The sequence below is a fragment of the Miniopterus schreibersii genome (genome assembly GCF_964146895.1).
Source record: "Miniopterus schreibersii genome assembly, chromosome: 8".
Taxonomy (NCBI): Eukaryota; Metazoa; Chordata; class Mammalia; order Chiroptera; family Miniopteridae; genus Miniopterus; species Miniopterus schreibersii.
In genome coordinates, this window is record NC_138109.1 from 33,178,552 (window position 1) to 33,191,743 (window position 13,192).

Sequence of the window (13,192 nt, forward strand, 5' to 3'; positions counted from 1 at the left end):
ATGGACGGACACACAGGTGATTACCTGTGGGCCAGGACCCATGGGTCCCATGCCTCGGGGAGGGTTCATTCTCTGCATTGATCCTCCCATGTTGGGGTGCCCTGCATGAGAGAGTAGGTGAGCTGTGAGTGGCAGAGGCGGAGAGTAGAGGGAGAAGGAGCCCCTCCCGACTCCCCACGCCCGGGCAGCCCACCCAGCCCTCTCTACCTTGTTGTCGTGTGGGATCCATGGAATTGGGCAGCAGTGGCTGTGTCCCAGGAACTCCTCCTGGAGGCTGAAAGAGATGAGACACGAGCTGAGTGCTTGCTCCCCAAGCTGGAGGACAGACAAGGGCACATCTGCCTGTCCCAGCTCACCACCTGACCATTTAGGGCCACTCGTGGCCTCCCCAAGACAATTCCTGCTGCCTGCCAGCTGGGGGAAGGTCCCCTAGGAGTGGCAGTCAGCTTGAGCTGGTGTTAGCAGAAACTGTGGCATGGGTGGGTTGGGGTTCGTCTCCGGGAGAGGAACCACTGCTCTGCCCTGCTGTCCTTGTGGGTCTGTATCTCACCAGAGCCTGGTCACGCTCTGGCCGCGCTGCCTACCATACCCCCCCCTTCAGTGGCAGCAGTGCCCCCTCCCTCTTACTACCAAACCCCAACCCTGTCTTTCCTTTGCCTCATGGAGATGTAACTCATTTTATCCCCACCTCCAAACTGTGGGGATCCAGAGACCCATCAGCTAAAATCCTGTAACAATGGGAGGTCCTTTTTAAAGGGGAACAGGGGGGGAAGTGGCTTTCAGATGGAGATAGGGGGAAATGAGGCCCAGAGGCCAAACAGGGGACTCCTGACTCCCTCACAGGAAATGCCACCTTCCCACCCCCATGCCTGGAGTGAAGAGGAGGCCTCCAGGAGAGGGGTGATCAGGATGCTGAAGGAGAACCTGCTCACGGAAGCCTGGTGCTGGAGGCAGATGCTGGTGTGATTACTGTTAAGGTCAGGACAGGGTGCCCTGGGTTTTCTTGGCACACCTATTAAAAGCGATTTACTTGGGACTGAAGTTATTGCAGCTCCCATCAGAAAAAAGAGGCAGAGCTGGGGTGAAAGTTTACTTCTAGAACCACAAGCCTTAGGACTACACATGGACCTGCCTTTGAGAGGGAAAGCTTTAGGGAAGGCTGGTCACCCTTTCCCATCTGCAGGGACCCCCACCCCCACCCCTCTCACTGCTGTGGGAAGAGCTGAGTAGGACGCTGGTCTGCCTTTAGCCCCACGGTGAACTCCCAACTGGTTTTGGAACAAGGTAGTGGGAAGGGAAGGGACAAGTCTTCACTGTTTAGCTTCAGAATGGGGTACACACATGGTGTCTCGGGTGGGGTAGGCTTGTGGGAGGGCCACAGGAGCCTGGGGAGTACTTGATGGTCATGAAGAGGCCTTTGGCACCTACTGTTTCTACCTGCCTGGGGGGCATACAGTCTGTCTCTCCAGCCCCTGGGTTTTGGCCATTATAACTTCTTGCTTTCTCCTAGCCAACGACCCTTAGATTCTTGTCCCCTACATGCCCCTCTTATCACCCTAAACCAGGAGGCTGTATGGGCCCAAGCAAGTCCTGCTGCCTCTGCTTCCTCCACCTGCCCCGGGGGAGCACTGAGCTAGCTCAGGTGGCCTGGAGGCTTCTGTTCGACTGGCAGCCCCAACTGAGGCGCTCTCCAAGTAACCCCCAGGGGCAATACCTGTGTAAGGGGAACAACCCCCCTTAGAGGACAAAAATTTCTCAATTCACAGGAAACTAGAAAAATCAGTGTTCCTTTCTTACAGAGGGTTGGTGGGAGGCTGGGAAGATTGGCTTGTGATACCAGATATAGAGAGCAATTTATTCTCCATTTGCTCTCTTGGGTACTTGCTCATGATTGACAAATACCAACACACGTTTCCTTAGTGTCCCTTAATGGCTGGAGGAAGGGCCACAACTATGATAAGGAAGCATCCCTGGTGCAGAGGCCAGTTCAGACCAAGGAGAGCCCTGCATAGGCACAGGGAGGGTTGCTGCTATGGCCCACGCGTGCGATGGCAAAGGAGACTCACTTTGGTGACTGGTTAAAACAAAGGCAGGGGCCACACTCTCACAACTAGGAAAGCTAAGTGAACCGGTGAGGTGCAAACAGCACTGACCCAGGGGCTGGAGCTGGATTCGAGCCCAGCTCACTGGGAGACTTCGGAAAGTCACTCCACCACTCTGACCTTCTGTTTCCTTATCTGTGATGTATCCAGGGGGCCCTCCTTGCTCAAAAAACAAAGTCTCTAATTCTTCTTGTCTAAATTTGTCTCCTTCATGTCAGAGAAAATAGGAAACAAAAGACTGTTGAAGAAAAGAGAAAAAAAAAGTGGAAACCTGATAGGCAATTTAACTTCAAAATCGGAGGCTCCTGGTTATGGGCATGGCTCTCTAGTTCCTGTACTATCTCACTCAGGAGCTTTCTTGTGGAGCCTTGAGAATCATACTCAGAGAACAGCGATCTAGCTGGTGACTGAACTCCCAGCTCCAAAGGCACCAGGGCTGGATGCACTGGTGTTGCTGTCAGATTTCTTAAGGGCTTTTACAAGGTCACTCAAAGAATTATGCATAAAAAATATTTTGGCATAAAAACAAACTTCCCTGAAGGTTTCTTTTAGGCTGTCTATCCTCAGAAGAGGATATTCATCCATACGTCACCAGCTCCCCTCCTGCTTCTAGATGGGCTAAGTTGGGGAGGGGGCACAGGGGCTGATTCTCCAGACCACCTAGAACTACCTACCCTAAGAGGCCAGCACAAGGCGCACAACTCCAGGCTGAAAAGCCCTCCCCGTAAGCAGACTGCTTTTCTAATTACACGAACAAATCCTTTCTTGTGTTGCACTGGGTCTGGGAAGCAGGCAGACACTGCTGAAAAACTCCCAAATGTCCTGCTCTGCTGCCTCCCAGGCTCCTGATCTAAGCATTCCTACGGGCCATTTCCCCCCTTAATAGCAGGATTCTATTTACCAGCCTTGGCAATTCTCAAAAGCTTCCAGGAAAAATGCACGTTGTCAATTAACTTCATTAAAGAGGAAGACCCTTTTCCAAGAAGGGGCTGGATGGGAGGGGCAGGGGCATTACCACCTTCTCTAGATTAGCTGGAACCCTGTGTTCCCACCCCAGCTGCTTCTGCTGCTGCCCTCCAAGCTCCAGCACTGCCACCCCAAGCCCCCCGGGAGAGGCAGGTAAAATGCTGGCCGGGGGCAGCACCAGGGCATGGAGTGGACACAGGGCCCTCTCTAGGGAACTGCTTGTAAAAGCTATCTTGTTAAAATCTGTCCCTCCACCTCCCAATCCTTTCCTCGAATTTTGATGGAGTCAATGTCCAGCTGGGGTCAAGGGTGGCTGAGTGAGGGGAGAGAGAACATGAAAAGGTACAGTACCTGGTTTCCCATTCTGATTGGGGGCCTGGGGCCGCCTGCGTATCGCGGTGACATAAAAGGCTGCAATTACAGGGAATTAGTTCAATGACAGCCTGTGCTCGTGCACAGGGACAAACACAAATGCGCTCCACTCCACGAAGTCCAGTTATGTTACAACTGGCAATCTTTTAAACTCTCTTTCTCCCAGTGGCCTCTTCCCTCTGGGCTAAACTTCCTTTGGGCAGATGGAATAATAGATGCCACCACACACGGGACCCCAGCTCTGCATCTGTTCATGGAGACCGACTCCGGGTGATGGGGAGGCAGCTGGGACTTTGCACAGGACGAGGAAGTACAGTGACATCAATGTGGGCCAAAGGAGGAAGACCTCTGCCCTTGGGAAGGGCAGATCAAGAAATCAGAAAAGGAACCTAGACATACATTTTTCAGGGTGTGCAAAGCTGGACACGCGCACACACGCACAATTACACACACAACAGACCACTGACAAAAGGGGTGGGGAAGGGGAGCGAGGATTCGAGGAGACACACAATGAAAACGGTAAGGGGACAGCGGGCTCCCTAACTTAATGCAGGGAATGGGCAGGAAAGCTTTCTCAGCAGCGAGTGCACAAAGAAAAGCCTCGGGATGCAGCTTCGGTTACAAACGAATGGTTAACCAAACTCAAAAACCAAACCAAAAGTGAGAGAGGAAAAAACAAAAACGCAAAGGCCGCTGACAAGGTCACAGAAATGTTTTTCTTTTCTTTTGGTTTCATATCCAAGCTGGGTGTGATGTCCAAGGAATGAAGACTCTCTTTAGAAAATAATATATGTATATATGTTTTCAAAAACACTTCATTTGTCAATCGAGACTCGAAGGCAATGGCGAGAGCACGTTTTGATTTTTGTTTTTCCTCTGCTGGCTCTGTCCTCCTGGTGCCCCGTGCCCCCCGGCGGGTGGGCGAGCCAAGTGCGTTACCTGACTGTGGGGTCCCATCATGCTGCTGGGATTGTGGGGTGGAGGCTGTGCGTGCGGCGAGGGCTGTGACCCCGGAGGACCCTGTGAGGCCAGACAGTAGAGGCAGGTTATAGATCACAGCACATGGAGAAGCGCAAGAGAAGCTTAAAAGAACAAAAATTAAACCAAAACGAAGGGTGGGCGGCGGGCGTGCGGGCGGCGGGCTCTGGTTGGCGGGGAGGTGCGAGCTGCTGCCTAGGTTGCCAGCTCATCGGTGGAAAATGGTGAGCGGGAGGGAGAGAAGCTGATAAACACCTCCGTGGGGATTTGCAGACTGAGGAATCAATCAAGCAAGCTCCCTTGTCAGAGCACGCAGGAGCAGGGGCCTGGGCATCACCTAGTGTTGGAGCGGAGTTTGCCATGTTAAATACGTTGGCTGACTTGGGCTCAGAGAGCACGGTACGCACAGAAACGGACCCACTCTGCAAGGCGTGCACGAGGCCCTGCCCCGGAGGAGCTCCCAGCCTGGGGGGACAGATGCAGATCTCAAGTACCTAGAGACCAGTCTACTGATGGCTGCGTGAGGACAGACAGGAGGAGTAGGATGGTGCTGAGACTGAACAAATGGGGAAACGAGAGGAAGAGAGATGGTTATGGAGCACCCGCTCTGTAGTGCACTAATTCACCTTCACGTGAAAGTGGCCCTGTAACATAGGAATTCTCATTTCTATTTTTACCGGTGAGGAAACTGAGTCTCAGGGGATGAAGGGACTTAGCTGTGGCCACATAACTGGTAAATGGCAGAGCCAGGACAAGAAGCCTGGTGGGTCCAAGGCCCACCCTAACCCCTGCAGCCCAGAGCTGGAGTGGGCATGTACAGAGGAGAAGGGGACGGGGCTACAGGCCCCTGACTGCTGGGTGGGTGGGAGCAGGGGCTGGGCTTTCTACTCCAGTCAGTGGTGAGCCATCCACAGTTCTAAGCTGACCCCCAAAGCCCAAGGCAATGCTGACCTTGACTACCCCCAGGAGAAACACGCAGGTGAATTCCCTTAAACCATGGGGTTGGTCAAACTGTGGGTTGCAATCTATTAGCGGGTGGTGAAATCAATTTAATGGGTTGCAACCATTGTTTTTTTTTAAAAACCTGGGAACAGAATAAATAAATAAAAACAGAAAATATTAGAGAGCTTTGTGTGTTTTAAGGCAAATATTTTTCATTAACTATTTCATTTGTAAAATACGTGTGTGTGTGTGTGTGTGTGTGTGTGTGTGTGTGTGTACTGGATCACAATGTCAAATGTATTTCCTACTGTGGGTCAGCCAAAAGCATGAAAAGCCTGTCTTAGAAGCGCCTTCCTGCCCACTCAGAGCACTGCAAGCTGGACACTGGTGCTGGTGCTGAGGAGCCCTTCCTAATCCACTCTTACCCACCCACAACTGTGTTATTACCCTTGGAAGTTGCCTTTGAGAAAAATTCAAACCATGCATGGGAATGGGTGTGGTTACATTTAAAACGACAGGAAGAAAGAATCTTTGAGAGACACAGGTAGGGTTTTCCTCCCCAGTCTTCTTCAGAGCCAGGCTGCCCGGCCTCCCACCCGCTCAGGAAGCACAGCCCAGAGCTGGGGAAGGGACGCAGGGGTGGGCCCTAGCTGGTGGGTGTGGAGACCCAAAGAGGTGAGCAGAGAACCCTGATGTGCCACTAAGGACAGGACTGAAGTTCCATGCCCAAGCCAGGGGCTGTTCACTTCCGGAAAGCTCTGCGGAGCAGATGTTCCCCTACCTGCCACGCTACTAATTTCAACAAGTGTGTGTCTTTCTAGCGGCTGCCAGCAACGGCATGGTTTGTTACCATGAGCAATTTTCTTAATTAACAGACATTAATTAGCCATTTAGCAATTTTGCAAGCATTTGTTTAGCGGCTTTCCTAAACATGAATACCACTGTGATAATGGCACTGATTAGAGGGTCCCCTAATTAACAGTACAGGGAAGGAAAATTGAAATCACATAAATTAAAAAGGAAGGGGAAGTTAATGAAGGCGGGACATATTTGCACCTGCAAGTCTTTTGTACCATAAAACTTGGGTGCAATGTAAACAAAATAAGATAATTTGAAGCCAACCCTTAAAAAAGGAAAAATAAAAAGAACAGAGGCGGAGGGTTCAGGGGTGAGGTCCAGTTGCCAAAAGGGGGCAAAAAGGCCTCCTGTCGGTTCCTCAGCTCTTGGCAGGAAGGGAGCGCCTCCTCCCTCTACTCCTTCACCACCCACCCTGGTAACAGCCAGTCTTCCTCGGGGACAGCAGCGTGGCTTTGACCAGGTTCCTCACACCTGGGTACCCTGTCAACCAGGAGAGGTTAGGAGTGGCCGACTCCACGATTGATTATAGAAAACATAAATAAAGCACCCAAAAGCATCTAACACCAATGGAAGCCTCAATAGAGGGCAGTCCTTACTAAGGGCCAATACTGGAACCTGTGTCTAGAGGGCTCAGCTGTCTCTTAAGATGCTCTAAGGTTCAGAAAGCAGGCTGTGTGTCCCTCAGAGGCTCCCTGTCCACCTCTAGTCCCTGAATGAGCGGACACGACACAAGTCTGCCTCAACACAGCTGCCTCAAGACAAAGGCTTAGTGAGTAGTAATGACCCATAGTGTGACTGGTCAGCGAGGCCCCAGCCCAGCCTGTGGGGAGCGGTGGCGAGCGGGCAGCTCAGAAGTCTCCCCTCTGACTTGGAGCTGGGGTTCAGAATACTGAGGGCAAGGGAACCCTGGCCCAGACCAGCCGGTCATCCAAAGAGAAAATCCCATCACAGTCTCCACACAGGTATAGATAAAGCTCAGCATTCACCTCCCTGGGGTTCGAAGGTCCTCTCACCCCCAGTCAGGCGCTGACCAGGCTCTGCTTCTATACCTCCCAGCAAGGACACCAGCTCTATGTGCCAGACAGCCTTCCTCCCATGGAGCCAGTGCGCCGCCCAAACCCACCCAGAGCTCTGTCCTATGCCTCTCTGCCACCTCTACTCACCAGGAGCTTTCCTATCACTACATGTGTGTCAGGGCTCTGTCCCTAAGACTGCAGCAGAGGGAGGGACCCTGTACACTCGGCACATTCTCAGGAGCAGAGAACAGGGCCCCATGCTGGGGGGGAAATGATGCAAAAAAAGTGATTTCCTCTCCCCAGCCTACACTCTCAAGAGGCCAAAGCAGATCTGTAGTCTTTCAACCTGTTACCCACTCAGGCAAAAGGCTAGATAGGAGGCAGACAAAAAAAGGATCTCATTTGAAGACTTTGACCTTTGTAGGGATGGAGGCTTCTCTCTTCCCCCAAATGTGAACAGATTTGGCAGGTGGTGGTGGGGGGGGGTAGAGGTGGAAGGTGAGAGGAGGGAGTCTTGAAGCTGCTAATACCGATGATTTTTCCCACAAAGGACAACTCCCCCGTGGGGCATCCCTGGCTCCTTGCGGAAAACTCAAACCCAAAATAAGTGCTTTTGGGAGCCTGCTGGGCCAGGGGTAGCCTCTGAGTCCAGCTCCATTTAGACGGTCTCTTCCATGGACCTCTGAGGCTTTCTCCCTCAAGTGCTGTGTAGGTAACACCCCTGGAACGCCACAGGGGAGAAAGAGGTGGTCAGACATCTGAGGAGCACAGAATATCGGGCTAGATCAGGGGTTAGAGGTCCTTACTAGAAGCTCAGGGAGAGCCACACCTGTCTGGCAGTCACCTGTTTCCTGGGTCGCCCTGATATCCTACCACCGAATGTCCTTTCTTCACTTATAGGGGAGAAAAGAGAGGCCCAGTACAGTGGTGTGATGTCCTAGGCCACTGAGAACAGTTGGCGGCAGAGCCATAACTCCTAACTCCAGCCCAAGGCTCTCTTCATGACATCACAAACCCATTCATTTTAAAGAAACAGGGTTTGGAAAAATCTGGGTTCAAATCCTGACTCTGCCATTGACTGGACCTTTGTCCTCTCATCAGTGAAATGGGGATAATTATGGTAATAATAATGGAGCCACATGACCCACATGGGGAACGTGGCCTTGACTGTACTAGCTCATGTAATCCTCCACTCCTCACAGAAAGGGCTCTCAATAGCTCCACTTTGCAGCCAAGGAGCTGAGGCTTGGAAAGTGAAGCCACTTGCCCAGGGCTGCACGGCTACTAATGACAGAGCCAGACCTCAGAGTCTGATCCTAGAGCCCCTGGGGATCTTAGCTGGTCCACCATTCTACAAGCCTGTGAGCAGTACCGAGTGCAAGGAGCAGAGAGGAGTGACTACTGGAAACTGAAGGACTTGTGAGGGCATCTAGTCACTCACTCACATACACATGGGCAGCCCCCTGCTTGGGGGGAGGTAGGGAGTAGAGTTACATGAGATTGTTCTTGGCTCTAAAAGCTCCCAGGCTAGCTGGAGGGATAACACAATGACAAACAAGCTAAAGAGAAGGTGACAAGTAAACTGAGGCCCAAAGTAGCCACAGAATGTAGGCCCAAAGGGAGCTGGGGTGAGAACCCAGCTAGTCAGAACTCTTTCCATTGTAAGGCAACTCACCAAGCCAGAGTTGGGGGGAAAGGCTGGGGACGGGGAGGAGGAGGGGTCCGACTGTGGAAATCCCTCTACTAAGTCTGGGAAAAGGAAGCAGGAACTGAGCCTACTTCCTGCCTGGGCCTTCACTCTGCCCCAGACCCTGTTAATGGACTTGCCACTCTGTCTCGGACATTTCCAAGATCTCTGACCGGAGATACATAATTCCCACACTTCCTTTTAATTCTTTTTCCTGTAATTTCAACACGGGGTAGTGTTACATCTAGCAGCTTCTGAGAGTCACTTAGGCAAGGCCTGGGGAGGCTCTGTGGTGGGGTGACCGAGGCAAACACCGGGCCATTCCACTAAAATTCTGAAGCCTGGACACATAGTTAAGGGAAAGAGCCTTTACCCAGCCCTGACACGGAGGGGAGTGAGCATTCACGGAGGGATGTGAGGTCTGTGGAAAAGCATTTCAGATCCATCAGCAGCACTCACCTGTGCCTCCCGCTCATGTCTTGGTTAAGTCCCTGTATTTCACCTGAAGCCACCCTTGAGAAATGGGCTTGCAGCCTTACGGGGAAGGCTTCATAGTTACATAGACCTGGTGTCCAATCCCAGCTCCTCCAGGATATACTGTGAGTCTAGTTTCCTCATAAGGAAAATGGGGGACATTCTACAAATATTGCAGGGCTGTGGTACAGCTGACAGTAGTAGACAGAGAGAACGTTCCCCAGTCTTCCATGGTCCCCATGCCTCATGCTCCAGTAGCCACTCACTGCCCATTTCCAGGGAGGGCGGGAGCTGGACCTGCCCCACTGGGAACATCCTCTTCAGCCTGTTGAAAGCCCGTACGTCCTCCTACGGGAAGCCTGTCCTGCCACCCACTTGGGTGCTCTGTGAACTCGAGACATCCACTTCAGACATTCTGCCTTATCTGTGCGTACCTCATGGGTTCCTCAAGGGTAGTAACACTACCTTGCACCCCACGTGGACACCCAGGACAGGGCCCAAACAGGGCAGTAAGGCTCAACCAGTGGGCAAACCCCCACAGCCACGGTCAACAGCCCCTGGGCAGGTACATCTAACACCTTCAGGTTCAAGGAACCAGAAAAAGTCACTACCAACAGGGTGGCCAAGTTGGTCCTCTGAGCTAAACTCTGCGGGGCTCCTTAAAATTAAAAATCAGATTAAAAAAACCCCCACAACCCTGCACTGATTTTTATTTTGAAGAAGTAATAAAAACTATGTGCTAAGTTTAGTATTTCTGAAACTCACTGCTCCTTCACCAAATGTCACCCACATTCCCCAAAGCTGCCTTTACCTGCCTTGAAATCATGGAATCGCAGAGAAACAGAACTGAGACTTACTTCCAGGCTTTCTGGATGCAGAGGTGATCCTGGGAGAGAGCACGGATGAGGACAGGCTGTTGCCAGTGCCAAGAACTTTGGCCTGGAAAGCCCCAGCACTAGGGTGGGAGTTCTGTCTTGTAACCCTAGCCTCAGGCTTCTCTGTAAGACGGGCAAGAAGTCCAGGTGATACTTTCTCTACAGGACAGCTGTGAGAGGATCTTGTAAACAGAAGGCAGCTTCATTACCATTTAGGCCAATTTTGCCTCTCATCTTTGCAGAGGCCTTTGGGGAAAGGGGACTTGAAGTTTTAGGTTGCTTAGAGACAAAACACTCCATACATCCCTGGCCCTCCAACTCCTGGGGACATCAGCCACTAGTCTGCAAGACTGGTGGGTGGGTTTTATAACTGGCAGTGGGAGATGCATGACTTGTATTACTGGTGGCCTTTGTCATTTCCTGTTGGGCGTGTCACTTTGAGTGAATACAAAATTATATTAATTATACACATGGCAAAAGGCACGCCACAGACAATCCAACTTGCTCCTTGGACGTGAATGGGGACAAAAAATGCTATATACCCATTTTGGGGAGAGGGCCAAGGTGTGCCTGTGTGCTGCTGACACCCTAAATCCAGCACCTTAGTCTGCTCTACACATGGCCTCCCTGGAGGAAGCTGACCACCTGGTAGGGTAAAGGAGGAAGAGCTTTATATTCTCTCTCCCTTTAACACACAGCTCATCTGAGGAAAAGTTACTTCCTCATTTCGACCCATGGGAACAACCTGGCAGTGGCTTAGACAGTTGCCTTCCTATCCTGCTTCTATCTGCTCCCTCGGGATGAGTCTTCTCTGTGTGTATGTGGGGGGCACAGGCCAGAGCTAAAGCTGAGATTACCTACTTGAGGGCAGAGGGAGCCTGAGCCATCTTTATGCCCACACAACGCAAGCCTGACACATGCAGAGCAGGTCCTCAGGGGGCTCCTGGCTGCCTAGGAGATGAGCCCACAACAATCATGACCCTCTATGGACACTGGACAAGTGAAATGAGTTTTGCCAGGGAGAAGTCTGGCATGTGGTAGTGTCCCATCTTCCTGGGATGGTGGGTAAGTTACCAATTGGAGCAGGACTGTACACAGTGTCTACTCCCTTGGGTTACCTCTGTGCAACATCAGGAATCCTTACAGGCACCGAGGTTCACTCTGAACAAAGATCAGCAAAAGACTCACTGTTTTCCATCTGAGCAAAGACCCCAGCTGACCCCCTCTTTTCTCCTGCCTCTCTGAGGACAGGGGCAGTGCCGGGCAGCCAGTGAGGGTGAGCGAGAATTTCGTACACCTGTGAATTTGGTGTCCTGGGATGGGCACCAGGACACCCGCAGGAGGCGCTCAGCAAACGTTTGCACAAGAGGCATGAGGCATGCGTGCCCCACAGAGACAAAGACAGAATCAGCAGGCGATGGTTTTTAAAACAAAGGGAGGAAACATGGCAAATGAAAGTGCAGGCAGTGTCCAGGACCTAATGTGGAGTTCTCCACACACTCCTCGTCCCTTCCCCCAGCCTTGTGCACAGGTGGAAAGACTGAGCCCAGGAACATGGACTCACTAATCCTAGGCCCAGGCTCAGTTCCTTGAACCACACTGCACACCTAGAAAGGAGGCTGGGGTCAGTGGCAGCACAAGGACCCCAAGAACACGGCCACATGTTGAGCAAGAGTAGGAGCTGACAAACTCTGGCTCTGGGCCAAATCTGGCCTGCCAGCTGTTTTTGTAAATAAAGTTTTATAGGAACACAGCCACAATCGCTCATGTATCGTCATGGCTGGTTTCAGGACATAATGGCATAGTTGAGTAGCTGCAACAGAGACCAGATGGCACACAAAGCCCAAAATATTTAGTATCTGGTCCTTCACAGAAAAAGTCTGCCGACACTTGAACTAGGTAACGGTTTTCAAGACTGAAAAGAGAAACACTTTTTAAATTCTCAAGGAAAAACAAAACAGTTCCTCTACTTTCTTATTTTTAACCTCACATCTCTCTAATAAGATAAAGCAAAAATTAACCCCATTTACAAAAGACTGAAATCCAGTGACATTATGCTACATTATTTATCAAAGCCAAGATTTATCCCATTGAGGACAAACAGAATGCACACCAGACCAGAGGTCAGCAAGCCACAGGTCTGGGTCTTCCACCACCATGTTCTGTCTGTCAATCTCTGAGCCCCCATTTTCTTGGCCATGGATCTTAAAGAAAATCTTTTATCGTAACACGAAAACTAGCTCTCGCATCCAGCTGGCCAGTCCCAGTGCACCTTCTTGTTGACGATCTCTCCAGCTTCATTTTTCCACAATGCTGGGAACAAGCTTTTCCCTCACTTGCTGGCACAAACATTCTGGGGGCTTGGTTCCAGTCCTGAGATCTCTCAGCAGGTGCATACCATTTAACCCTCTCCTGTGTCATGAGTTCACAGAATTCTCCAGGGCAGGAGTGGGGAACCTTTTCTCTGCCAAGGGCCATTTGGATATTTATAACATCATTCATGGCCATACAAAATTATCAACTTAAAAATTAGCTATGAAAAAAGCTCCTAGGTTTATTGAATTTCGAGTCCCACCTGTGGTTGCCTTGGCAAGGGGGCCAGACCAAATGATTCCGTGAGCTGGACATTCCCCACCCCTGCTCTAGGGTCATCTCAGCAAAGGACTCTACCTTGAAAGGCTGTGGTTGGGATGGGGTTGGCGATAAGAGAGGTGGCTTTGCCTTCACAGCTGCTAAATTCTTTGGGCCTCCCCGGTAGAGATTTTTTTTGTATGTGGCTGTGTCCTTACAACTAGGCACCCTTTCCAGGGACACAGGAGAAAGCATTAATACCCAGAACATACGAGCAGAACTCACGTCCATCTGGCAGTGCCTCCAGCTACTGGGTCCCAGAGCCCGAGACCAAGCATGCACCAAGTGCCA

General features: G+C 51.3%; 1 protein-coding gene across 6 annotated transcripts in view; it reads right to left on the reverse strand.

Moving 5' to 3' along the window:
• Positions 1 to 13,192, reverse strand: part of SSBP3 (single stranded DNA binding protein 3) — a 151,414-nt gene that overhangs the window by 15,385 nt on the left and 122,837 nt on the right. For 4 of the 6 annotated variants that reach the window (XM_081144461.1, XM_081144460.1, XM_081144465.1 and 1 more), the window contains exons 6-9: positions 4,380 to 4,460; positions 3,420 to 3,479; positions 208 to 274; positions 25 to 101 (exon numbers count right to left, since the gene is read on the reverse strand). In XM_081144461.1, coding sequence (XP_081000587.1) covers positions 25 to 101; positions 208 to 274; positions 3,420 to 3,479; positions 4,380 to 4,460 — 285 coding nt within the window. The remainder of the gene's footprint in view (positions 1 to 24; positions 102 to 207; positions 275 to 3,419; positions 3,480 to 4,379; positions 4,461 to 13,192) is intronic. The other 2 variants (XM_081144463.1, XM_081144462.1) reach the window with 1 other exon arrangement.